The sequence below is a fragment of the Alexandromys fortis genome, unplaced genomic scaffold (assembly GCF_014885135.2).
Source record: "Alexandromys fortis isolate MF-2015 unplaced genomic scaffold, M_Fortis_MF-2015_v1.1 scaffold_173, whole genome shotgun sequence".
In the NCBI taxonomy this organism is placed as follows: Eukaryota; Metazoa; Chordata; class Mammalia; order Rodentia; family Cricetidae; genus Alexandromys; species Alexandromys fortis.
Window position 1 is genome coordinate 458,942 of NW_026068051.1, and position 23,805 is coordinate 482,746.

A 23,805-nucleotide genomic window follows, 5' to 3' on the forward strand; every position below is an offset into this window, starting at 1 on the left:
CACCCACACCTCCCTCCACACACCCACACCTCATACCTCCACACCCACACCTCCACCTCCACACCACCATGCCTCTCACACTTGGTTTTCTCTCTTTCTCACCCACCTGTTTTTTTCCTTCAGCAGACCCTAAGGTGTGTGGGGGGGGGCAGGTAAAAGAGCTGAACAGAAAAATCTCTGAACCAAGTGACCAAGTGACTTGGTTGGAAAATGCTATTTGGAACTGGAAACACTGTGCCATGTAGTTGGTGACTTCAGGGTGAGATGAGGCTGATCCTGTCATGACGGTGGGGACCAGGCTCGAGTCTCTCCTGAGATAGTTATCACCAGTATGTTGACACCTGTGTCCCATTAGCCCATGTGTTACTTGAGGTGCTTACGATGTCACGTTATCTCTAGTGTAGTGCTTCAAGGTGGCAGATTTTCCATTAGTAAAATATTAGCACCACAAGGCAGGGTTTCAACTAGGGTCTGTAGACTGACTGAAGGAATCCCTGAAGTTACATGTGTAAGTACATACACATGTGTATTTTTTTTTAGGACGGTAACTTCCATCCGGTCTTTTGAGGTTGTTGTTTGAACCATGTAAACCCCTGCAAGAGTAAGGGTGTGTGCATACTTGAACCAGGGGTGGTGGCACTTGCCAGGGAATCCCAGCACTTAGGACACAAAGGCAGGAGGACATTGTAGAAGTGGGTGGGAGGGGCAGCATGAACTGGAGCAGTGGAGAAAGCCTGAAGGGGAAGCCAATCTTCTGGATTAGTAAGTGTGTGAAAACAGATTGGAGGGAGTTAGGCTTCATCCTGTTGGCAGTGGATATTACTGAAGAAGGGATAAGTCCTCTATGGCCAGCTTGTGATACTGTTGTTGTCACTTGGAAGATGAGCTGCTAAGGAGGGGCTGGAAGGCGACTTGATTGTGTCCACGGCTGCGCTGCTGCGGTCTGAATGTTCTGGAGCTGAATGGTAATTCAGGATGCACTGTAGAGTGCTGTTTGGCAGAAAGTGTACAGTTAGTGGTTGAAACCATGAACTCCTTCCCTTTTTGGCGTGAACCAGGGGAGTCAGTTCCGGTTCTTCGTCTTCAGCCAAGCGTCAGACTGGCCCCTTAGTCACGGTTGCACCCTGGGAAAGTGAACGACCTGGCGTGGGTCATGCTGCTCTCCAGCCTGTTTTCTGGGGCCCTTCTAGGGACTGGGGGCCCGATAATCATCTTTTTGTGTCTTGTTGCAGACTACAGGGAGCTGGAACGCAAATCCAATCCAGTGGGATCGTGGGTATTTTAAATAGCAAAAAGAGATGTTGAGTTGACTAAATGAGGCACGTCCTGCAAGCCTGCTCTGTGGCTTATAAATGCATGCCTGCCAAATTTACCCCTAAGATATGTGGACACTTAGTGAGGTCGCAGGTACTTAAAAGTGTGTGTTTCCACTCAAAATACACAGGGAGAGATGTATAATACATAACATTATATGTATCACATCATATATATATAATATGTATTTTTGAGACAGGGTCTTGCTCTGGAGTCCAGGCTGGCTTAGAAATCCGTATATAGTGTAGGCCTCAAACTTGCGGTTGTTTGTCCTCCTGTCTCAGCCTCAAATGCTGAGATTACAGGTAGGCATGAACCACTCTTCCTGGGAGAAACTTTCTCAGGAGTGCTCATGTTTGGGGATAAGACTTCCCTGTAGGACTACCCCCTCCTGTGGTTTTGTGTTAGCCCAGGCTCTCCCTCTGGCCTCTGGAATGAAAACTGCTGGTTTGTCTCCTGCCCAGACTCCCCTGCTCCTGTGCCCTCTGTTCAGTGATATTCCTTTTCTGGTACTTGCGCCCTCCCCCCTCATAAAGACAGTTTCTCAGCGCTGTCTTAGCCTGCCTGGTGCTAGGATTATAGGGTGGAGTCCCAGACCCAGCCTGAATAATACTTCTTTAAACACTTGATCTCGGAGCTAGGGAGGAGGAGAAGAAACCAGCACGATCCCTGATCCCTGCAGTGAGGAGCCGGAGATCTTAGCAGATAAGATGGAATGTTGGCCTCGCCCAAGTGGTGCTGAGGAGAGCGGCCACTGTTGACTAGCTGCTGTGTGTCCACCTCCCCAGATGTGCCGGTCCTTCTCATACTTACCACATCACTTCTAGGTAGGCATCAGGTGGCTTGCCCAAGGCCAAGGTTACAGAGAAGTCAGGTAGGCCATTTCAGATCTGCCCAGTTCTTCTCGCCACAACCTGTCTGTGTGGCCCGGGCTGCTCCTTTGGCATTGGCTGACCTATGATTGTGTACAAGTGTTGGTGGTAGATACACCCTGTGTTGTTGACGTAGCCCGTGCCTGGGGACTCTTCCCGGTTTCTCCACTTAATTTCCACACACTGGAGTTGGTGGGTTGGAGCATTGGGGGTGGGCCCTGGTCATGGCACCTAGGGCCTCACCCGCACTAGGCAGGCTCCGAGCTGCTACTTGAAATCCCAGGGCCTCTATCCATTCTCGAAGATCACCTAAGAATTTTTCCCAGGGAGCTGTGCCCTGCCTGTAAGAGTCCTTCCCCGCTTTGAATTGTTATAGACCCCACCCTCACCCCCAGAGTCTCACTGTGGTCCAGGCAGTTGGGGTCTAGGACCCTAACTCTGGCCTCAGCCTCAGGTGCACTCTTAATGTAGCCTTGTCTTGCTTCCTAGTGAGGAACTTTCAGACCAGATATCTTTGAACCTGAGCTTACTGCCTTGCACATTAGTGCTTCTAAGTGCTTGGCGTAGCCCCTGCAGCGGGGGGAAATGAAGGTGTTAGCCTGGGATCTTCCAAGACTGCTCCACTGTGGACATGCACATGACCTCCCCCACCAAGGTTGCAGTAAGGCGTGAACCAGCCCACCAGTGCTCAGATCTTGGCTGTTCACCTGGTAGTTGTGCAAATTAAGTGATTTTGGTGTAAGCGACAAAATAAGAGGAATATGTCGAGAGATATGTGGTTGGATTTTTTTTAGGGAAATTAAACGAGGTGGAAGTGTTCACAGTGTGCTTAACAGCCAGCAGCAGCTTCTGCCGAGGAAAATCAGATGGAACATGGCGCTCAGATATAACCGGGGGCTGGCACTCGGTATTTTCTTGTCTCGCGGGAGGCTTCGCCATGCTAGCCATCAGTTATCCTGTTATCTGCCGAGGCCTTTCCAATCTGGACTCTGTTTTCTTTACAGTTCTAAGGTAATTAAATAGCAGCACCTAGCAACAGGGCCCTTCGGAGGCCTTGCCTCTGAGCAGCAGAGGGGCTCCCATCTTCCCTGATAATCTGTCAAGTGAGCTTGGTTTTTTGTTTTGCTTTTGACCCACATTTCAGCCAGTTTTACTGAGACTTCAATCCACTGTGACAACCGCTGCCTTGACATCTGGAAGAGGGTTTCCAGGCTGGTGTTAAGTCCCTAGCTGTGAACTGCTCAGTTGGTTTGTTTCATTCTGTGAGGCTGCAGCGTGGGGGTTGGGTGGTTCTTTTGAAAGGAGCCATTTTCTTTATCTTAAAAAACAAAGCAAAACAAAAACTGATATCTTTGTTCCCAAAGTTCAGCAAAACTCCGGAGGGAAGGGTTTGACCTGGTGATCCCTAAGTATTATCTTTGAGGTCAGGGCCACCAAACTCTGTTCTCCTCTCCCTGGCCTATGGCTGGTGTCAGGAGGAGGGGGCCAGGGTGGTAGAGAAAGCTCCACCAGCTGCTGCTAAAAACAGCAGCATCCACTTGTCCACAGACACCCTCTCTAGACCACAGTAGTAGTGTCGGGGCCATAGCAGGTGGTCCCCCTTTCCCTATAGTTCCTCTCCCTTTGGATCTGTTTTGGGAGGCAATCTATAACTATCAGAAGAAAAACTGCCCAACTTTGAGGAACTAGGAGCCCCTTTTCCTTTCTGTTAGAGTTGGCCCCATGAAAAGCATTTTTCTTTTTTCTTTTTAGCACCAGTTTCTCAACAGATGGATGGGGAGAGCTGCCGCGTGCTGTGAGCCCTGGCCTTAGCTGATAGACCCAGGGTCTGCAGTAGCAGACAGATAGAAGCCTTAGTCTGGAGACCCTCTGGCTACTGGTGGGTGACAGCCACAGTGGGGGTCCTCACTCTGGGCCTGACCCCGGAAATTATCTCTGGTACTGAGAAGCCAGTATCCCTATTCTGTTTTCCGTTCAGATTGTCTTTACGTGAGATGTTCCAACGCGTTCAGCTTCCTCCTGACGATCCTAGAGTATCAGGACCTTGGTCTAGCTCAGTCTAGTGAAACTGCCTGCCATTGGCTTCTGTTTGGGGAGACTGTCTGTTCTCAGGGCCTCTCCTTGTTGGCTAGTGGCTGCTTGGTCCCCAACTCTGGACCTGTTAAAAAGCTGCCAAAGTTTTTTCCTAGTAGCCTCCTCTTCTCTCTTTATACTGAAAGCTCCAAATGACAGGTAGGGCACCGAGGTGGGTTCTTTATTCCAGACAGATTCACCCAGGAACCCTGAGGGGTAGATGCATATGAAATCATATTCATCCTCCCCCTACCAGGAGAAAGAAGAACCGCAAAAATATATCTGTGGGGGAGGAGAGCGCCTCCATGCCTGTCTGCTTCTCTGTGAAAACAACAGGCCATTCTGCCCTGGGCACCGAGGGGTGGGGGTGCTGGGTAAGTACATGAGGAAGAAGGAAAGCCGATAAGATAAGCCCTGGCACATCTAGGTCACCAGGCTGCTGCCAGCCACCTGTGTGATTGGTCACCTTGAAACCGAGGAGGGGGGGAGTGGACCTCTGGTTCAGGGCTAGACTGGCTGACTTCCCATGCTCTGGTTTATTCAATAAACATTTATTGAGCACCATCAGGTGCCAGGTCATGTGCTAGGTATTTCAGGCTCCTGTATGTCTCTGACAGGCTTGTGGATCCCAGGCTTGCAAAACAGCGCTAAAAAAAGAAATGACTTCATTCAAAAAACCGAGCTTGCAATAGGGAGTTGGGGGTGGGAGTGAGAGAGAGGAGCCTGCCCCAGGAGGGAGGGGCTCTTGAAGCTTGATCTTCTCTTCTCTGGGTTAAAGCCAGGGGGTCTGCAAGACTCCATAGAAAGACCAGATAGTAAACATTGGGCTTTCCCCAGCCCATAGTCCTCACGGCTAACCTTTGTGGTACTGGAGAAAACATCAAGAGAGGCAGAGAGCCCTGAAACCCCCTTTACCAAAAGCATGAGTGGCCCGGGCTTCCAGGCCTTGCCAGTGTTTTCGGGCAGATGTTTGTTTTGAAATGCCTATTGTGAAGTGAACGGTGGGGAAAGTGGTGGCCCCACAGGACCCGACATGGCAGGGGCAGTGCAGGAATTGAGGCAACTATGGAAAATTCCATTCCTCTGGCTCCACTTCATTTTTAGCCGCTGAGCACCCACAGGTTCCCACCATAGGTTAAGCTGGTGACGGAGCCAGACAGTGTAACCAGGCTCACTCTAACCGGAAAACATTGCACAGCCCTGTTGGGTAAAGAGTCAGTGGCACCATCCTCAAAACCCTGAATGGAAGGGTCCGCTCACTTCTGCTTCAGGCCTGGCTTTGAGCAAAGTTTTCAGGGCTGTGTTGGACAAATATCTTAACCTCACTGATGAAGCATACAGGGAGCACTGCTGTGTGAAGCGCTGGGGCTGTAGAGGTGGCTAGAATCCAATTAACACCTGTAGACAAGCGCGTGTTTCTAGTGCAGAAGACGAGCAGATAAGCTGTTGTAAAATGGGTCGAAATGCAGGCTTTCCTGCGCACCTGATCATTCTGTATACTGGATAGATGGGCACGCCAGAGCTGCAAGCACGTGATGGGATTCCCTTCTGAGCAGAGAGAGTGTGTTTCGGGTCAGCAGGTGTGGGTCTCAGGGTGCACAAAGCCGTGCTGAGGAGTTTAGACTTAATTCTCTGTGCCATAGGGAACCACTAAACGACTTTAGGGAGGGAGCAATAGGATTTTATTAGAACTGGGCAGGAGTAGGATAGTGTGGCTGGTTTCAGGCAAAAGCGTGGCCTGGAGTTGTGAGTGACTAGCATTGTTGATACTGTACAGCAGCTGGAAAAGCATCGATAATGTGCCGTGGCTGTTGATAATTAATAACCATCAGGCTGCACTCCCTTCCAGTGATGCCGTCAGGTTAATCATTTGCAAATGACAGGAAGGCAGGGAGACTTTGAGTGGTGGGCCTGTAGTGGCCCAGAGGCTCCCAGGGCCTGGGCACTGTCATCTAGCATGATGTCCCTGACTTCTTGAGTAAGGGTACCTGAATGACTGGTGATTGTAGCCCCTAACTTAGAAGATTTTTTTTTCTATTTTTTAAATATATCACATTTATTTGTGCATGTGCATGCAGTGAGTTTGTCTGTGCAGGAATATGTAGAGAGGCCGAGGCCTGGAGCTTGGTAGTTTGGCTAGGCTGACCCGCTGTGGGTCCCCTGATTCTGCCTGTCTCCTAGCCATACCTCCCTGTTCCTCCCCCACTCTTCTGCCACCCACCGCCACTGGGGTTATCGGTGTGTGCTACCATACCCAGCTTTTCTGTGGATGCTGGCTCCGGCTTGCACACAATCAGCTTACCACTGAGCCATCTCCTTAGGCCATATTTGGCTGTTTAAAGACGAGGACTTACCATATAGCCTAGACAGGCCTTGAACTCCAGATCCTTCTGTCTTACCTCCAGGTGTGGACCAGCAGGCCTGACTATTTGTTTAATTTTGCAACTTTCATTTTTCTGTGAGTGTGAGGGATAGAGTATATATTTGGGGCGTACCTGCTGCATCCCACGTGTGGAGGTCAGAGGACAACTCGTAGGAGTTAGTAATCTCCCTTCACGTGTGTCCTGGAAGTCAGGTTATCAGACTTTATGGCGATCACTGTCTCCCAGTCCCTGTTTGTTTAAAAGTGGGGTTTTCTGGCTCTGCTTGGGTGCAGGAGGGGATGGAGAGGGAACACATGATCCTCCGCAGGGGTAGAGAGTAACCAGTCTTCAGTTGTTTGCTGATTAACTCCCCGCTTTCCTGAAACTAGACCAGAAGAGGAAACCAGGAGTCAGCAGGGCTTGGGAGCCTTAATTAACTGTGGTCCAACTAGGTCAGGGGAATGTGACCTTTGGAGTGGTCCCCCCCCCCCCCCAGACATGTATGTCCCAGCTCACTGGAGCAGAGTTCCTCACCACTGAGGGGTTGGGATGCCAGCATCCAGCCAAGGGCACCTGTGAAGCACAGACCTGCCTATTCATTCCCTCCCTCCCTGCACTCTGGCCCCGCGGGTGCTGGTGTTGAGTTGCTCTGCCGCCCAGTCTCCTGTTTCACATCCTTAGGCTGAGCTCCTGCAACCAAATGCTGTGTCAGCTTCCCTTTCCCACTTGTTTCTCACTGATAGATAAGGCTGCTGGGGAGAAGGGGAGGGTGGAGAGCCGGCTAACACCCCCCCCCCAACAGGTCCCTTTGTCAGAGGGCACAGTACCCTGATGCTGGCAGATGGAGTCTGGCTTGGCTGGGACGGAGGTTTTACCTTTGGATGGGAACAGGAGGCTGAAGTTTGCATCAAGAGACAAGGGAACTCAATTTTGAGGTGTGAGCCTCGAATAGAAGGGCTCCCTGAACCATCAGGCCCCTTTCTGCATAATCTCCCTTGGTCCTGCCAGGATCCCCATCCAATCCCCTGGGCTGCACTGAAGCGAGACAGGACTGTGGTGGAAACGAGAGGGAGAGGAAGCCGGTGGACAGAAGGTTCCTGCTTCTGGATGCCTGGTCCTTGGGAACTGAGATGGAACATCTCCCCTTTCTCTCCTCTTTCCCTGTACTGAGTAGTGAACGAGGTTTCTGCCTAGCTGCGCTGGTTTCAGTTTACCTGACAAGACAAATGAGAGTAAATAAAGATGGCAGCAGTGAGGAAGCCTACAATGTCACTCCACAGGCCTTCTTTGTAGAAAACCCAGGGACGCCTAGCCGGAAGTCCCTCCCATGATCCAGTCCTCGGAACCTGGTTATAGAGATCGCCAAGTTACCCAATAGAATTCATGACCCAATCAGTCTTAAGATACTTTCCCATGGCTATCAAAGATGACCTGTGGGTCCAGTCCAGAATGACAGAGTCCCAGGACCTGGGCCTCCACGTCTGCATTGGTCTTGAGGATCCAGTGTTTTCAGATGTGTATAGAAAGGTGGCAATTAGATGTTTGTCTCGGAATAACCCCAGCCTCTGCATTCTCCCAGGAGTCCTAGCCCAGGGAAGAGGATTAAAAATAGATCTGAGTAGTACTTCCTGCCTGGCAGATGGCTGACGGCAAATGCTAGGGCTTGTGGCTGACCTTTCTTCTGAAATCTGCTCCGTGTTTCCATGATGCTAATTGAGTCCCTTGCTAGACCTAATCAGAGACTTGGTAACGGACTGCAAAACACCAGGGCTTGCTGTCCTGGCTGCATTCATGGAGCAACATGAAAGCCCTGCAGTCTGGTTGGAACTCCCACTTCTTGGTCCCACTGGCTGGTCCTTGTTTAAAAACTAACAAGCTCTGCTTTGGGATTCCCTGCCCATCTGGTAGATACGGCACATCTTCTCTACCCCATCAGGGATGTTGATAAGGGATGAAGATGCCCGGTGTTAGGAAGTATAGACCGTAGACAAGGCTTACAGAAGAACGTGGATGGCTGAAAGGGGTCAGGGTCTCTCTTTGGGGTCTAAGAGTGGCCCAGACCCCACATACTTTCCTCACCCTTGGAATGCAAATAATACTACCTACATAGTTCCAGGGTTATCATGAGACTTAGGAGTGCTTAGTTATCAGGAGTGCTTAGGGGCCTTCAAGATGGCCCAGAAGCTAAAGGTATCTGCTGAAAGCCTGATGATCTTAGTTTAGACCCATGCAACTCAGAGTGGAAGGAGAGACCTAATTCCTGGAAACTGTCCTCTGACCTCCATGTATACACAGTCACAAAAAGACCACACCCCAAGGGTATAAAATTGTGGGAAATATAAGGGGTGGAGTCTTTATTTTGTCCAAATAGCTGATAGCTATACTCAGGGTTACCTAGGCTATATATACATAACAAGACCCTGTCTTGTTTTTGAACATCTGTTTGGACCACATGCTTGCTTGATTTTTGTTTTTGTTTTTTGTTTGTTTGGGGACAGGGTTTCTCTGTGTAGCCCTGGTTGTCCAGGAACTCCCTCTATAGACCACGCTGGTCTTGGAACTCAGAGACTCCATCTTCCTGAGTGCTGGGATTAAAGGCATGTGCCACCACGCCTGGCTCCACTGTTGGTTTCTACAACGTGCAATAGGGAAGGTTGCTGGGCTTCTGACTTTCCTGGCTTCTTAGATTTAATCCCTTTTTCCTCTCTGAGGAGCACCCTTTCCTGTGAACAGCCCCAGACTGTTGCTCCCGTCCTCTCCGGGCCCCAGCCATCTTTTAACTGTGTTAGCATGTTTTATTTATGTGTTTTAGGCCTGTCTCGTGCTTGGCCAGGTTGTAATAAGCACCTTCAGTACGCAGACGACTAGTTAAAATCCTCCATGGTATCCAGCAGGTCTTGCAGATTTAAATAAAGAGCACTAGCATGATCACGTGACCATGCCGGATGGTTCTGAGCCCCTCCCTTGCTCCCTGGCCATTTAGACATCCTCAGTTCTTTACTTTCATAGACTGCCCTAGATTGGCACCTTTCCCTTTGACTAGGCCATGTTTTCCCGGGGCCTGATAATTCACGGTGAGCCCAATACTTTCATGTTGGCCCAGGAAGAAAGAGGAACACCAGATTATACGGCAGGAATTTTAGTTTCTCCATCTGAGTGCTGAGAGCCCTAAGCCAAGGGATCATCAGATAGGTCAGCCAGTGAACAGCAAAGGGGATGTTTACCACCACGAGTGTGGAGAGGTCTGAGTTAGAAACCTTCAGTGTGCCAGGTGGCTGTTCTCTAGAGACTGGACTCGGGGGTCCGCTCTGTAAGCAACCTTTCTCAGCTCCTCCATTTCACAGAGAGCACTATGGACACTCCTCAGGAAAGGCAGGTTTTTCCTAGCTTAGGAGCCAACAGGCTGGTTATTCCGATCTGGTTATGTTCTATTTCTGGTGAGCCAGAAATGCCAGGAGTTCATTGTGTGTGCCTCTTGGCCCTTTCGCAGCACCTTCCGCGCTATGCCTGGTTTCTGTGGTCCACACTGGGACTCGCACAGCCCCCACCATGTCCTCTTCCCCTTTCCCGAAACAGGACCTCTGGAGCTCAGAGATCTGCCTGCCTCTGCTCCCCAAGTGCCCCACTACACCTGGCTCAGGCTTTTTTTTTCTGGCATCCATGCTGGCCTGGAGTTCACTGTACTGCCTAGCCAGTCTCAGTGGTATTTCTTCTCCTGCTTCAGCTCCCCCTCTCAGATGCTGATCGTGATCTTTTAATTAATATATCTGACTTCATGTGTGCATCAAACTGGAGATGGGAGCATGCTAATACGGTAGAATCTGGACAGCTGCCACCGCAGGAAGGAACATATTCATCAGCCTCCTTTAGTTCATATGACCAACCTGAAGTGCAGTTAGTTGTCATAAGACCTTGTACATGGGATTAGCATTTCCTGGAGGAGTTGGTGTTTGACATTTAGGGCCGAAAGTGAGGTACAGAAGCATAGGGCATGGGCAGGGAGATGTGAACCAAGTTAGGCAGAGAAAACTCCAAGGATAGTTGAAGGAAAGTAGACACTGTCATTCCACGGTACATAGGAGGAACGTGGGACCAGAGACACAAAGCTCATGGCAAAGTGCTAGAACGAGGAATGAAAAGCCTGGGTTACCCAAGCACGGTCATGTGTTACAGTCTTTCTGAGAAATTTGTCCACAGAGGTCAGTCTTGTACAGACATCACAGAGCACTTACACAAGCAAACCTAGACGGTTGTTCGGTCACCATGCCTTCCACTCCTCCACTCCTCCCTTGCTCTCATTGTATAGCCATGGATGGCCCGCAAGTAACCATAGACCAGGCTGTGTAGATCAGGCTACCCTAGAACTGCTTCTGCTTCCAGGTGACGGAATTAGTGTTGTGCCAGCCGACTTAGCTACACTCTTTTACACCAAACTGCTGGATGTCTAGTTCATAGACGCTTGATGCAGACACACAGAACTTCAGGTAGGCAGCCCTAAGGCTCACTCAGGTCATTTAAGAAACTTGGCAGTGAAGGGCCAATTGGCTGAAGAAGGTAGTGAGTTTGCTCTAAAAAGTACTGGGAGATTGCGATAAGAGCAAGAGCCATGTGGGTCTGTGAAATAAACAAGAGGAAGTCGTCCTATGTGTTTGGAGGGCTTCCAGGATGCTCAGAGTGCAGGCCACTATGGGGGCTTTCAAAGGACTGTGGTTACTGGCACATTTGCTGTACAAGGCCCAAGCAGCCTTCTAATCCTTCTTTGCCAACGAAAGGATTTTTTTAGGAGCTAAAAAGCTAAAAGCCAACTTCTTAGCTTTGAATTATTTATTTCAAGTATTGTGAAATATTCTTTCAGTAGTGAGCTGGAGAGCTGTTTTTAGCCCGGGGTGCAGAACATCCCCTGGGTGGTCCCTAGACAGCCTCACACACCATAGGTCCATAAATCAAGTTTTTTGTTTTCTTTTTCGTTTACTGAAGAGCAACCAAACTCTGAAGTGGTTCACTGTAACACAACTCATAGGGAGTTGACTGGTTAGCCAGAATTCAAATTCATTAATTTCCAGCGCTTAATCCTGAAAGCTTGGACTGTGTGTTATCTTCCTTGAAGGTAAACCCACTTGAGCGAGAGTTAAATTTAGACTATTAAGTAAACAAGGCATCAGAGCAGAGGCATTTGAATAGCCGATGAGATTTCACCAGTTCTGACAGATTGACCCATCCCTCTCTCATTAAAGAGATGTAAGTAAAGCTCTACGCCTGCAGTACAGGACGGTTAGTGCTACTGCTACAGTCTCTGGGCAAGGGACTGGAGACTGACACACTCAGACACAGAGACAAAGGTCATCACAAGAATGCCAAGTTTATTGTGCTCAGGGGAAGCATATAGAGGGCTCTGGCCACGCCCCAGCTCCCGGGATCTGGCCACGCCCCAGCTCCCGGGATCTTTCAGCTGCAGACCCACCAGCCTGCCATCAAGGTCTTGTGCTCAGAGCAGCTGCAGGCTGCTCAGAGCAGAGGAAAACAAGTTGTTTTTCTCAGAGCAGCTGCAAGCATAGGCAAAACAAGCCACTCACAAGGAATTCAGGGCCCAGGGGTCCACAGCCCTCCAGAGCTCCCAACAGAGACAGCTTTCCCCAGCGAATGCCTGCTAGAGAAATCTTGGGATGGGAAGTCAGAGCCTTAGGCTTACAATGACCTTGACTTGACAAGTTGAGTGAACCTGGGGGGTTCCCAAAGTGACGTTGGGTGTTTCTTGTTCTGTTTTGGAGGTGAAATCTGTAATGTTCTCTCTACACCCTGGTGTCCAACATACATTTGAAACTAATTTCCTTCTTTTTAGAAAGTCACTTATACCATACCCTTGTTACCCCGACTTCGTGCTCCCCCAGAATCAGAGCCAATTGCCTGAGTCTCATGTTGTTTGACTCTAGGCATATTCCTTAAGCATCTGTAAGTGGCGGGTGATTTAGCCTTCCTCATTGTATTGCCTAGAGGACTGGCTGTGTTTGCATCACAGTTTGGATCATGCCAGGCCAGTGTGAGCCATGACTTATTTCCAGCCTCTTTTTAACTACATTTTAACTCACCATGTGTGGTTCTCTCCGTCAGGTGTTGGCTCTAGAGAATGAACTCGGGGTTACCAGACTTAGCAAGCGCCTTAACCCGGTCAGCCACCTTGCCACCCATTCAGTCCTTTTCATAAACCCCTTTAATCTCGTGTTACTGACTCTGTCCAACTTCTCTGAGTGATTGTTCGAAATATTTAGAAAGCAGTTCCTCTGTATCGCGTGTCGCTTACCTTGGAAGGCACTGGGCGCTTACTGCAATAGGAGTCTGTAGGTTTTAACTGCTGAGTCACGCCTTCTGTGGTATAAGGACTTTTCATTTGAGTACGCCTCATTGACTTTGGGAATAGGAGTCTTTTATATTTTGATTAGTATATTTAAAATATATTTATTTATGCTTTGATCATAGTAATAGCATTTTTCCTTAAATGATAGCAACCCTAAATTGTTTTCAAAGGCCCAAAGGATTTGAGAGGAATTTGAGCTCCAACATGAATACTCTTTGTTAAAAGTTTTAAGTTTTATAGATGAATGGCATCAAAATTAAAGCAAATTCAAATTTGATTTGAATTCGATGCCCAATAGCAAGCTGCCATTACATCATTCCGCCACCCCCAGGGGCCGGTTCAGAAAAATGTCATCTTCCTGAGCAGGCCTTGTGAGGCTGACTTGCCGGCCTTTGTCCTGGGGGGCAGGGTGTGTGAGTTTGGCACCCTATACTCTGTCAGTGAAGAACGAGCATTTGCCAGGCCTTACTTCTCCAAGGGAGGGAGGGAGGGTCCTGCTAGTGTCTGTTATCTCACTGCCTGGTTGTTTACTTTGGCCTCTCCCACTCGAACCCACTGCTGCACACTCAGAATCTTCCCTGCCTTTAGTGCAACAGAGAACAACCACAGCTCCAAGTCCAGCTGAAGCCCTGGGACAGCCGAGGGACGAACCTGTAGGGTCTGGAGTCTGGGATCTCCCTGAACAGCATCCCTCTTAGCTAGAATATATTGTGGAGTAGGTAGTTTTCCAGATTCTATATATGGACGTCAGAGACTCAGAAATGCCTTGCCCAGGGATATGCCACTAGGGAGAGCTGGTCCAAGGCTTCCCAAGCACCGAAGCTGCCTGCGTCCTCTTGGCCAGACACCAGGCAGTCATGACTGGGTGAGCTGGGGCACCACCTGTCCTTAGGCCCAACCTTGAAACTACAGGGCACCTGGGTCAACAGGAACGGGAAGTGAAAGGTCTCACGGAGGCAGAGATCCCCAGGTATGCCATACCTTCAGCAATAAATCAGGCACTCGGGGCTCTTACCACCTTTTGCAAATACAGTGATCATGAATTATCCCATGCCCAGCAACTATTTCTTCCTTTTGAACAAGGCCCTTTACCTGGGCAGTGGCGATGCACCCCTTTAATCCCAGCACTTGGGAGGCAGAGGCGGGCGGATCTCTGTAAGTCCGAGACCAGCCTGGTCTACAAAAGTTAGTTCCAGGACAGGCTCCAAAGCTACAGAGAAACCCTGTTTAGAAATCCAAAAACAAAAAGTGTCCCTTCTCTGCCCTTCCTTCAGTGAGACCCATAGGCCACAGGCACAGAGGAAGGACCTCAAGGAAGCCATCCTGTTGAAGTCCCTTTCCATTTGTTTGTTTGACACAGGGTGTCTCCGTGTAACTCTGAGTCACGTGGTACTTATCACGTAGAGCTGTAGCTAGTTCTTCCAGGTGCTGGGATTGTAGGCATGTCACACCACTGAGGCTGCTAGGTCCCTATGTGAAGGATTTTTCTTGGTAAATCATAAAGATATCCGAATGGCTTTGTTTTATCCCAGTCTTCCTGGTGACCTATGTCCCAGTGTGGAAACCACAGCCAGGAAATACCTTCATAATTAACCACCTCCCCATTTCCATGTGAGTCCATTTCCTCGGTTCTTATCGTAGAGACGATGGGAGAAATCCCCTGTAGGAGTCTTTTCCTCTTAACTAAACAGTCAGCTTCTATCAGCTACATGTGTACTTCATTCTGGAAGTTTCTAGCATTGTTCATTACTACCATTCTTCTCACTTACCCGTATGCTTCTTCAACAGTGGCGTCCAGGAGGATCTAGCATTGTTTGGCTTGGGTTCTGGCCCTTTGCAATGGCTGTGTTTTATTGTGACCTCACGGACACTAATGATAGACAGAAAAGGACGAGAACGAATAATAGGAAGATGGCTGACCTGACCCTTTCTCATAACATGCCACATCTGTTTCCTGCTGGGTACGGGGAGGCGCCAGCCATAGTTCCAAGGGAAAAGGTCTTACTGATCCCTGATCCTCCTTTGTACCTATATCTACATACTTGGCTCCTGTCCTGATGAAGCATTTGAAAGCATTTCAAAGGTCAGTTTTAACAACCTCATAAGTATAGTTAGTGCCTCATGCAGCTCTGTAGAGGTGGGGAGGAGACTGGCTGCCAGGGGCTGGGGCAAGAGAGAGAAAGGGTGCTGAGATTTCTTTCTGGAACATGAGAATGTTCTGGAATTAAACATGATAATGATTGTACAACCCTAAGACTATAGCAAGATCCACTTAATTTTATATTTAAAGACATTTCCATCATCCTTTTTATGTCTCAAAAGTATTTTTGAGTCAGAATCTTATATGCTAGCCTAGGCTGATCTGGAACTCACTAGCCTCATTCTCATTCCCTCTCTCTTTCTCTCTCTCTTTTCTGGTTTTTCAGACAGGTTTTCACTGTTTAGCTCCAGCTGTCCTGGAACTAGCTCTGTAGACCAGGCTGGCATCGAACTCACAAGAGATCCGCCTGCCTCTGCCTCCCCAGTTCTGGAATTAAAGGTGTGTGCCACCACTGCCCGGCTCTTTTCCCTTTTCATGATGACACTTGAGTTGCAAAGTGGGGAAGCCCTACCTTTAGGCTTGGTAAGAGAGTGGCTGGAGAGGTAGATCAGCTGTTAAAAGCACTTGGTGCCCTTGGGGTGGACCTGGATTTGGTTTCCAGCATCCACATGAAGGCTTGCAGCCATCCGTATCTCCTTCCATTTTCAGGGGATTTCATGCCCTTTCTGACCTCTCTGAACACCAGGCACACGTGATGCCTGTGTACACACATAAACTATTTTATTTTTAATAGTCCTCAAGAGAAGAGCCTTGGAGAGTTAAAAAGTCAACTTCTCTTCCCTGGGGTCCTGAGAAGCCTTGATTGGAAGTAGAACTTTCTACTCTGGCCGTCATCTACCTTGTGGGGCTTGCTGGTTTCCTTGTTTTGTGGTTTGGTTTGGATTTTGAGACAGGGTTTCTCTGCAGCAGCTCTGATTGCTCTGGAACTCTTTGTAGACCAGGCTGGCCTCAAACTCAAAGAGATCCACCTGCCTCTGCCTCCTGAGTACTGGGATTAAATGTGTGTGCCCGGCTGCTTCCCCCTCTTAACTGCCCTTTGAAATGGGCATGATTTCCATTTATAGATGAAAATGAGAGCCAAGAGAGGCACGAGTCAGATAGCAGGTGAGTGGGGGCGTCACAGTCAGGACTGGAACTAGGTCTTCTGGAATGACGAGCTCCTCCTACCTTACCCAGAGGAGCAAGTGCTCAGTCTGTTGCCAGAGGTTGTACCTGCTCCCCACATCGCTGCCTTCTGCCCCCTAATGCTCCAGTGTTCACTCTTTTTGAGGCAGGGTCTTGCGTGTGATCCAGGCTGGCCTCCCCGCATTCCTCCCGCCTCTGCCTCCCAAGAGTTCGGGTTGCAGGCATGTGCCACCACACCCAGCTTCAGCAGCTCCCTGCTTGAAAAAGGAGTTGCTGCCTTCCAGACGTCCAGCAGGGCCAGAACTGAGTGGTTTGGGCCCTTTCTGTGTCTTTGAGCCGCCTGGAAGGGCTGGGCCCACTGCTGGTAGTGTACTTTGAAGGACAGAAGAAAAGTTTTGTATGCCCGAAACAAAACAAAGCCTTTGGTGCCGGCCTGCACACCAGCCTTGGTTGACACACAGCATGGAAAAGAACTGCTTTGTTGCCTGGCAGTAATGACAGCAAACAAACGTGTCTGACAGTCTGGCATCTCCTGGTCTCGGTTCTATTTGCCTTGTTTTAATTGCTTCCTTAGCTTCCTTTAGCTTCCCCACCTTAGGTACCACCCTCACCCAAGGGAACACCAGGCTGTGCCAGGTTGTGCTGGGCTGGGCCAGCCCTATGGAATACAGTGACCCAGCCAGGCTATTCTTGCTGTGTCTATTTGCAAGAAGCCTGTTGTTCTCCCTGTCTGTTTTTCTCATCATAAATGTTGGGTTGGCAGGGTCCCCGGGGTGGTGGAATCCACAGTGGAAGGAAGAGCAGCCAGACTTCCGCCTCAGAAAATGCAGCGGCTCTGAGTGCCAGGCTGGGGAGACAGTGGTAGATTCTGCTTCTTGGAGCCTACCTGAAGACGTACTCCCACCAGAACAGCCCTGCTTGGGTCCAGCACCCTTGGCAGGGCCTGGACTTCTGCCAGCATGCTCTTACCAAACAGGCCTGGAGGATCTGTCCTGGCAAAACTGTGAGCCACCTTTGAGCCCAAGGTGATTGTTTTCTTTGCCATGCATCCTACCTCACAGCCCTGCTCTCTAGGAATTTTAATCTGTGTCAGGCTCCAAGCAGTTACTCCCGAGCAATGCCCTGGAGCAGATGGGCGTTCCCAGTGCAGAGCTCTTTTGGCAAAATGCTTGAGTGCAAGTTTACTGTCCATATTCATGGGTGCCGTGAGTGTGCTGCTATAAAGTATATATGGTGTGAACTTTTTATATGGCGCCTGGAGAGATGGCTCAGCGGTTAAGAGCACTGGCTGCTCGTCAGAGGTCCTGAGTTCAATTCCCAGCACCCTCGTGGCAGTGAGCACACTGTCCAGTTCTCTTTTTCTGGTGTGCAGATAAATCACATATGTACATCAGATACATAAGTGCATAAGTAGAGCCTTTTCTTTCTTTCTCCCTTTCTTTTTCTTTTCTTTTTTTTTTTGTTTTTTGTTTTTTGTTTTTCGCAACAGGGTTTCTTAACAGTCCTGGCTGTCCTGGAACTAGTTCTGTAGACCAGGCTGGCCTCAGACTCAGAGCTAACCTGCCTCTGCCTCTTGAGTGCTGGGATTACCACCACCCAACAGCATGGATGACTCTTAAAAGAACTGAGCTAGAGGCTAGAGAGATGGCTCCATGGTTAAGAGCTTTTGCTGCTCTTACAGAGGACCTGGGTTCAGTTCCCAGCACCCACATCAGATGGCTCACAACCATCTGGTTATAACTCTTAGCTCCAGGAGGTCGACACTCTCTTTCCTGTCCTCTGGGCATCAACTTACATACATTTCATAAATAAAATATACCTTAAAATTTGTTTTAAATAATTTTGAGTAAAAGAGGCCAAACAAAAACTCTTACACGGTGTATGAGTGACAGAAGGCATTGACTGCCTGCCGAGCTGTAATTGAGAAAGGGATGCAGAGAGACTCAAGGGAATCCTGAGGCACAATGATTCCATGATCTCTGTCCTTTGTGTCACCCTGGCTAACCTGGGACACTCTTAGGTAGACCAGGTTAACCTCAACTAACAGAAATCGAGGCAGGGTGTGGTGGCACATGTCTTTAATCCTAGGATTCTACTATCCTAAAGAAAATGCCCATCCGCCCATAATCAGACTGTCTTACAGACAGAAGCCAAGTGATGTTCTGAGGTCATAGAGTAAATCCGCATTTGGTAACTGGTTCTTTGAGAAGAAAGGGAGGTGAGGTGGTGGAGTTAACACCAATGAGTTTCATATAAAAATGTATTGTAGTCTAGTGCAGTGCATGCTTTTAGTCCAGGCAGAGGTGGGCCATCCTGGTATACATAGTGAGTTCCAGGTCAGCTAGGGACTGTGTGTGTAATGAGAGGGGTGTGTGTGTGATCCTGGATTTCTGAAATGCTACTTATAAATCAGTGCCACCAGGCCTGGTGATTATCCTTTATCTTGATGGTGGTGATAGCTTCACAGGCATACAGATATCAGGACACATGAATTCATGCACCCCAATAGTATTTAAAGAAAATACAGAGACAGTTCACTGGAATAGTATTTAATATCTGCTGATTGAACTAGGTGTAATGGCTCATAACCATGATCCATCAGCTCTGGAGGCTGAAGTAGGATTACTGAGAGTTCAAGGCCAGCCTGGCCTACATTATGAGACTCTGTCTGTAACTCCAGTTCCAGGGGACCTGACACCCATGGCAAAACACCAATGCACATAAAATAAAGATAAATAAATCAATCGTTATGTGCCAGATTCACATGCTGTTCCGGGGGTTCAGAGAGACTTGAAGATGTGGGTCATGCCCTCTGAAACTCACAGCATAGTTGAAACTAAATCCAGATGCAGAGAAGGAGGAAAGCACATGAACTAGGAAGCCTGAGCACAGGTGTTGGTCAGAGAACCAGGTGGGCAAAGCTGTGCACATTAACTAAGCAGTGTGGTTGGGCTTGGGCTAGAGTAAGCACTACGGCAATGAAGCAGCAAGAAGAGGCCACTAAGTCGGCAGCTTTTGTTCCCTTGGACCGTTTGTGTAAAGTCTAGGCTGTCTCTGGGACCTCCACGTTCAGTAGTCGAGGCCATGATACCCGAAGCAGCTTCGCTGTGCCTGGGAGGTCTTTGGCGATGTTTCAGGAGACTTGGTTTGGGTGTGGGCAGCAGCTGGGGAGCATCTGCTTGCTCCTTGAGCTGCACCTGGGCGGGAAGGCATCCAGCTATCCAGCTGTTCCAGTGGACGCTTTGCCACAGGAATGCTGCTCTCTCTGTGGCCATAGACACCAACTTCCAAAGACCTGTACTTTGACAAAATGGCTGTCTGAGGCCCAGTACTCTGAACCCTGCTGTCTCTTCTCGTCATCTGTCAACTAGACGCCCCAGATTTCTTCAGAGTTCCTTGTTTCCTTGTCCGTTTTTATACTTTTCCCCCCAGAGCTGACTAGGAAGTTAAATTCGGATACAATTGTCATACCATATTAAAAATGCAAGCAGCAATACAGAACATGGCTGGCGCATGTCAGCCAGATAGCTCAGTGAAACTAGAGATGGGAAACACGGACAAGGCTTGTGCTAATGGAAGTAGATGCCAGCTTGCATGGCTGCTCTGACTCCTTTTTGTCCCATCCCCAGTCACTCTGCCACTAGACATCCAGAAGGCAGACCCAGCTAGAGGTTGAAGTGCTGCGGCTTCTGCTGGGTAAGACCTAGAGACCAAGCCACTTCCACACCAGAAGTGGAGCCATAGACTCCTCCTCAGGACCCTAACCGCTGTGGCAGATGGAAATGACCAGCGCCAGGCATGTGATGAGAACAAGTTCCTGTGCCGGGCTCTGAGTAAGAAGAGGACAGACTGTTGCCCCTGGCTTTCTGTGCCGAGCTGCTGTGTGAAGCGATGGCTAACACAGATGGCTGACATCAGCTCAAACCGGGAATGGTGGTGTGGATTAATCCTCTCAGCGAATTCGCTGTCAGGCAGTGTCAAGAACAGAGGGGTATTTAGTTACCCAGAGTCCTGTTGTTGTTAAATAAAGATCATGTTTCTCAGTGTGCCCCATGGTAGCGCTGGTATTTGAGGCTGTACCAACATGCCAGCTGGCTGCTTAACCTGTGCCCGGTCCCTCTTCTCACCTGAGCTGGTAAATTAGCCCCCATGTAGGCTGTTTGTTATGCCTTCACCTTCTCTCCCATGCCTCCTGCCAGCTAGACTCTGCAGTCTGCCAGTTCCCTCCTGCAGGGAAGGTCAGGCTTGTGATTTGGTGGGGTCTTTTCCCAGATGGGCATAGGAGGCATGGATGTCTAACAATTGATTTGTTTTCTTGTATTTCAGTCGTTCCAGGGAAGTCAAGGACGAGCATACCTCTTTAACTCAGTGTGAGTGTCTCTGGATGGAGCATCTGCTTATTGGGTGAAATCCCCGAGGGGAGGGGAAAGTACGCCTCAGTGACTAGGCCATGATCTCTGCCTTCTCGATATTAGTAAGACTCCTAGGGCCATTGGCTAGTAGTCAGTGTCTGTCAGGTACCTTAGGTGAAATTTTGTAGGCAGCCCCTCCAACTATAAAGTACTCACTGCAGTGCCCAGCACTGGGTCTTCCCACAAGGAAAACACGGCGGGGGGGGGGGGCGCTTCTTCAGCACAGAGGTCAGCAAGACCCGAGATTCATTATTAAAGGAGAAAGGAGGGGTGATTAGAACCCGTGGAAGGCTTCATCCCTTCTGCCGAGGATGTCTACACAGCCCTTTGTCAACCATGGACACGCAAGCCCTCTGGCTGGAGTAGGAAGGCAAAGTTCACAGACACTTGAACTATGTAAGGAAATCTAGCACAGCTTGAAACAGGTGTCATGTTTGGTCGTCTAGGCCCCCCGCCCTTATGCTAAGGCTTGCTCGCCAGCTTAGGCACCATCAACTTTTTGGTTTTTCGAGACAGGGTTTCTCTAGCTTTGGAGCCTGTCCCGGAACTAAGTCTTGTAGACCAGGGTAGCCTCGAACTCACAGAGATCCGCCAGCCTCTGCCCCCAAGTGCTGGGATTAAAGGCGTGCGCCACCACTGCTCAGTCCTCTGGAACCTTTTAAGGACCTGTCTCAAGGCTGTGAACCTCACTGTGCAGTTGCCAGATTAGGGCAGGTGAAGGCAATGCTCCCCAAAAGCCTGACGGCATGAGTTAAGTCCCTGGAAATCCTTATTGTAGATGAGAACGCACTCCCGAAGTTGTCCTGCCCTTCACATGCACCGTAGCATGCATGTGTCCCCAACAAGTAAATGTAATACAGTTTTTCTTTTAGTTACAAGATTAAAAATCTGTGTCAGGAAATTTAAACCCTAAGCAAACTCATCCAGAGCTGTTTTGGTTAGCTTGCAGAATTTAATCTTGCAGATCTAGTATTTATTCCCCCTGAGATATTTCCACATGGCTACCTTTCATTTCCGCCCTAGACCATTTTCTTCTCAGTGCTGGCTTCCCCGGGAGCAGTCCTGTCTGGTCAGTTTTTGCCAGAAGCTCAACTTGAATGACGAATGGTTGTTTACCCGGATGACTAACTACCCGCTCTCTTTCTGTCTTTGGCGTAGAGTTAATGTGGGCTGTGGGCCTGCAGAAGAGCGGGTGTTGCTAACAGGCCTCCATGCGGTCGCAGACATCTACTGTGAAAACTGCAAAACCACTTTGGGCTGGAAATATGTAAGTACGAAAGGGCCTGGGTGGAAGGGGCCTGGAGCGGTAGGTAGCAAAGGGCCTCCTCTCTGAGGGCTGTTTTCTTCCACTAGCTTCCCTCAGGCCTGACAAATAGCTGACTTCTCCAGGCTCAGTCCTTCACCTGTTCTGGGAACACCCTGTCGGTACGCATGCATACATTTATAACAGGACTTAGCAGCATCTGACTGGGCACTGTGTGCGGGGATGTGTTATGTAGCAACAGCAGGAAGATGTCTCAGCAAAGTGCTTGTCCACAGCATGAGGGCTTGAGTTCTGATCCCCAGCACCCATGGAAAAAATAAGTTGAGTGCAGTAACATGTTTGTAATCCCAGAGCTCGGTAGTTACAAACCAGGAGAATACTTGGGACTTGCTGGCCAGCCAGTCTAGCCAATCGGTGAGCTCCAGGTTCAGTGGGAGACTGTCTCAACAAAGCAACTGAGGAAGACACGTGCCATTAACCTGTGACTAACACACATCCTCCCCACCCCCCTTAGTCACACACACACACACACACACACACACAAATACGTGTACACATAAACAGATATACATCTGCAGAGAAAGTATAAAAACACTGGCTATCCAAACACTTGTATTCCCTGCACTCAAGAGTTTCCAGCGGGTAGATTGTGTTGCTAAACTAAAAAGTAAACAGCCAGACAAAAAGAAAAATATAGGCAAATGCTTCCACAGCCTCCCTCTAAGCATTGGAATGAGGTTCAAACCTGGCTTTACGGCCTCATTCTCTGCTTTTTAAGTGCTAATGAATATAGTAGCCCCTGGGCATGGTAGGTGGTGGCCGTAGGATCCTGGCCAGCCAGCCTTGCTGAGGAAGTAATGAAAGCTCTAAAAGTATTGACGTTTATGTGGGGAAATAAATTATGAGCAATGGGACTGTGGCGGCAGAAGTGTTAGGTCTTGCCGAGGACCAGACTGGCCTGCAACTTGGGTCCTTTCTCTTCAGCCTGCCACGGGCTAGAATCACAAGCACAGACCATGAGGTCCCAGTTCTGCTGCTGATCATCTGGGGACACAGTTATTTTGCTTTTCCTCTGTCTTGTGCCTACATTCTCCTGGTTCCCCTCTTGCTCCTCATTTCATAAACAGTTCTCTGGTTAGCAAGATAACTAAAGCCCAGGGGTTCTGAAACACCGACACGGTTTGGTGTCCTACTGACTGCTGAGGCTCAGGCAGAAGAGACAATTTCCACTGCCCTGTACCGCAATTATTCCCCGAGTTACGGCTCCAGGGATCCAGTGTTCTCAGTCCTTGATCCTACACCCAGGCAAGCTGGTGGGGCCGTGATGGGGTGGGGTGGGGACAGTGCTGTACTGGGGTTTATGTAGCCTCTATCATCACCTTGGAGCACAGCAGTGAAAGAGACACACTTGATTCATCTAAGGTGGAAACAAGGGAAACAGGACCGGGCTGGCCTCATAATACTTGTTCCTCTTGCTATCCCACCTAAGCCGAACAAGTACATTTTAGGATTATAACCGAGGCTGGAGGGATGGCTCAGCGATTAAAAGCTGCTCTTGCAGATCCCAGATGACAGCTCACCACTGCTTGTAACTCCAGCAAAATGCCAATGCACATAAAATAAAAATATCATTTTTTTAGACCTTCATTTAAAAAAGATTATAACCAGGCTTTCCTGTGTTCCTAGAAACTAGTGGAAATAATATACAAACTTTAGATACATATATAGGGCAGACCTCTAGTAAGCTTCAGAAATCTGGGTTACCTAAGGAGCTCATGAGTGAGTGTGTGTGAGCACGCACACGCACGCACATGAGATTACAACAGAGAATACTATGTAGCTCTACCAACAGCTGCACTTTATTCACTGAAGCCTGTTAGCTGGCTTTTAATCTTCTAGTGATATGGCAGTGCAGAAAACACGAACATT

General features: G+C 49.0%; 1 protein-coding gene across 2 annotated transcripts in view; it reads left to right on the forward strand.

Moving 5' to 3' along the window:
• Ypel2 (yippee like 2) overlaps positions 1 to 23,805 on the forward strand; it is a 54,414-nt gene that overhangs the window by 25,274 nt on the left and 5,335 nt on the right. For both annotated transcript variants that reach the window (XM_050119520.1, XM_050119518.1), the window contains 2 exons: positions 20,527 to 20,570; positions 21,771 to 21,879. In XM_050119520.1, coding sequence (XP_049975477.1) covers positions 20,527 to 20,570; positions 21,771 to 21,879 — 153 coding nt within the window. The remainder of the gene's footprint in view (positions 1 to 20,526; positions 20,571 to 21,770; positions 21,880 to 23,805) is intronic.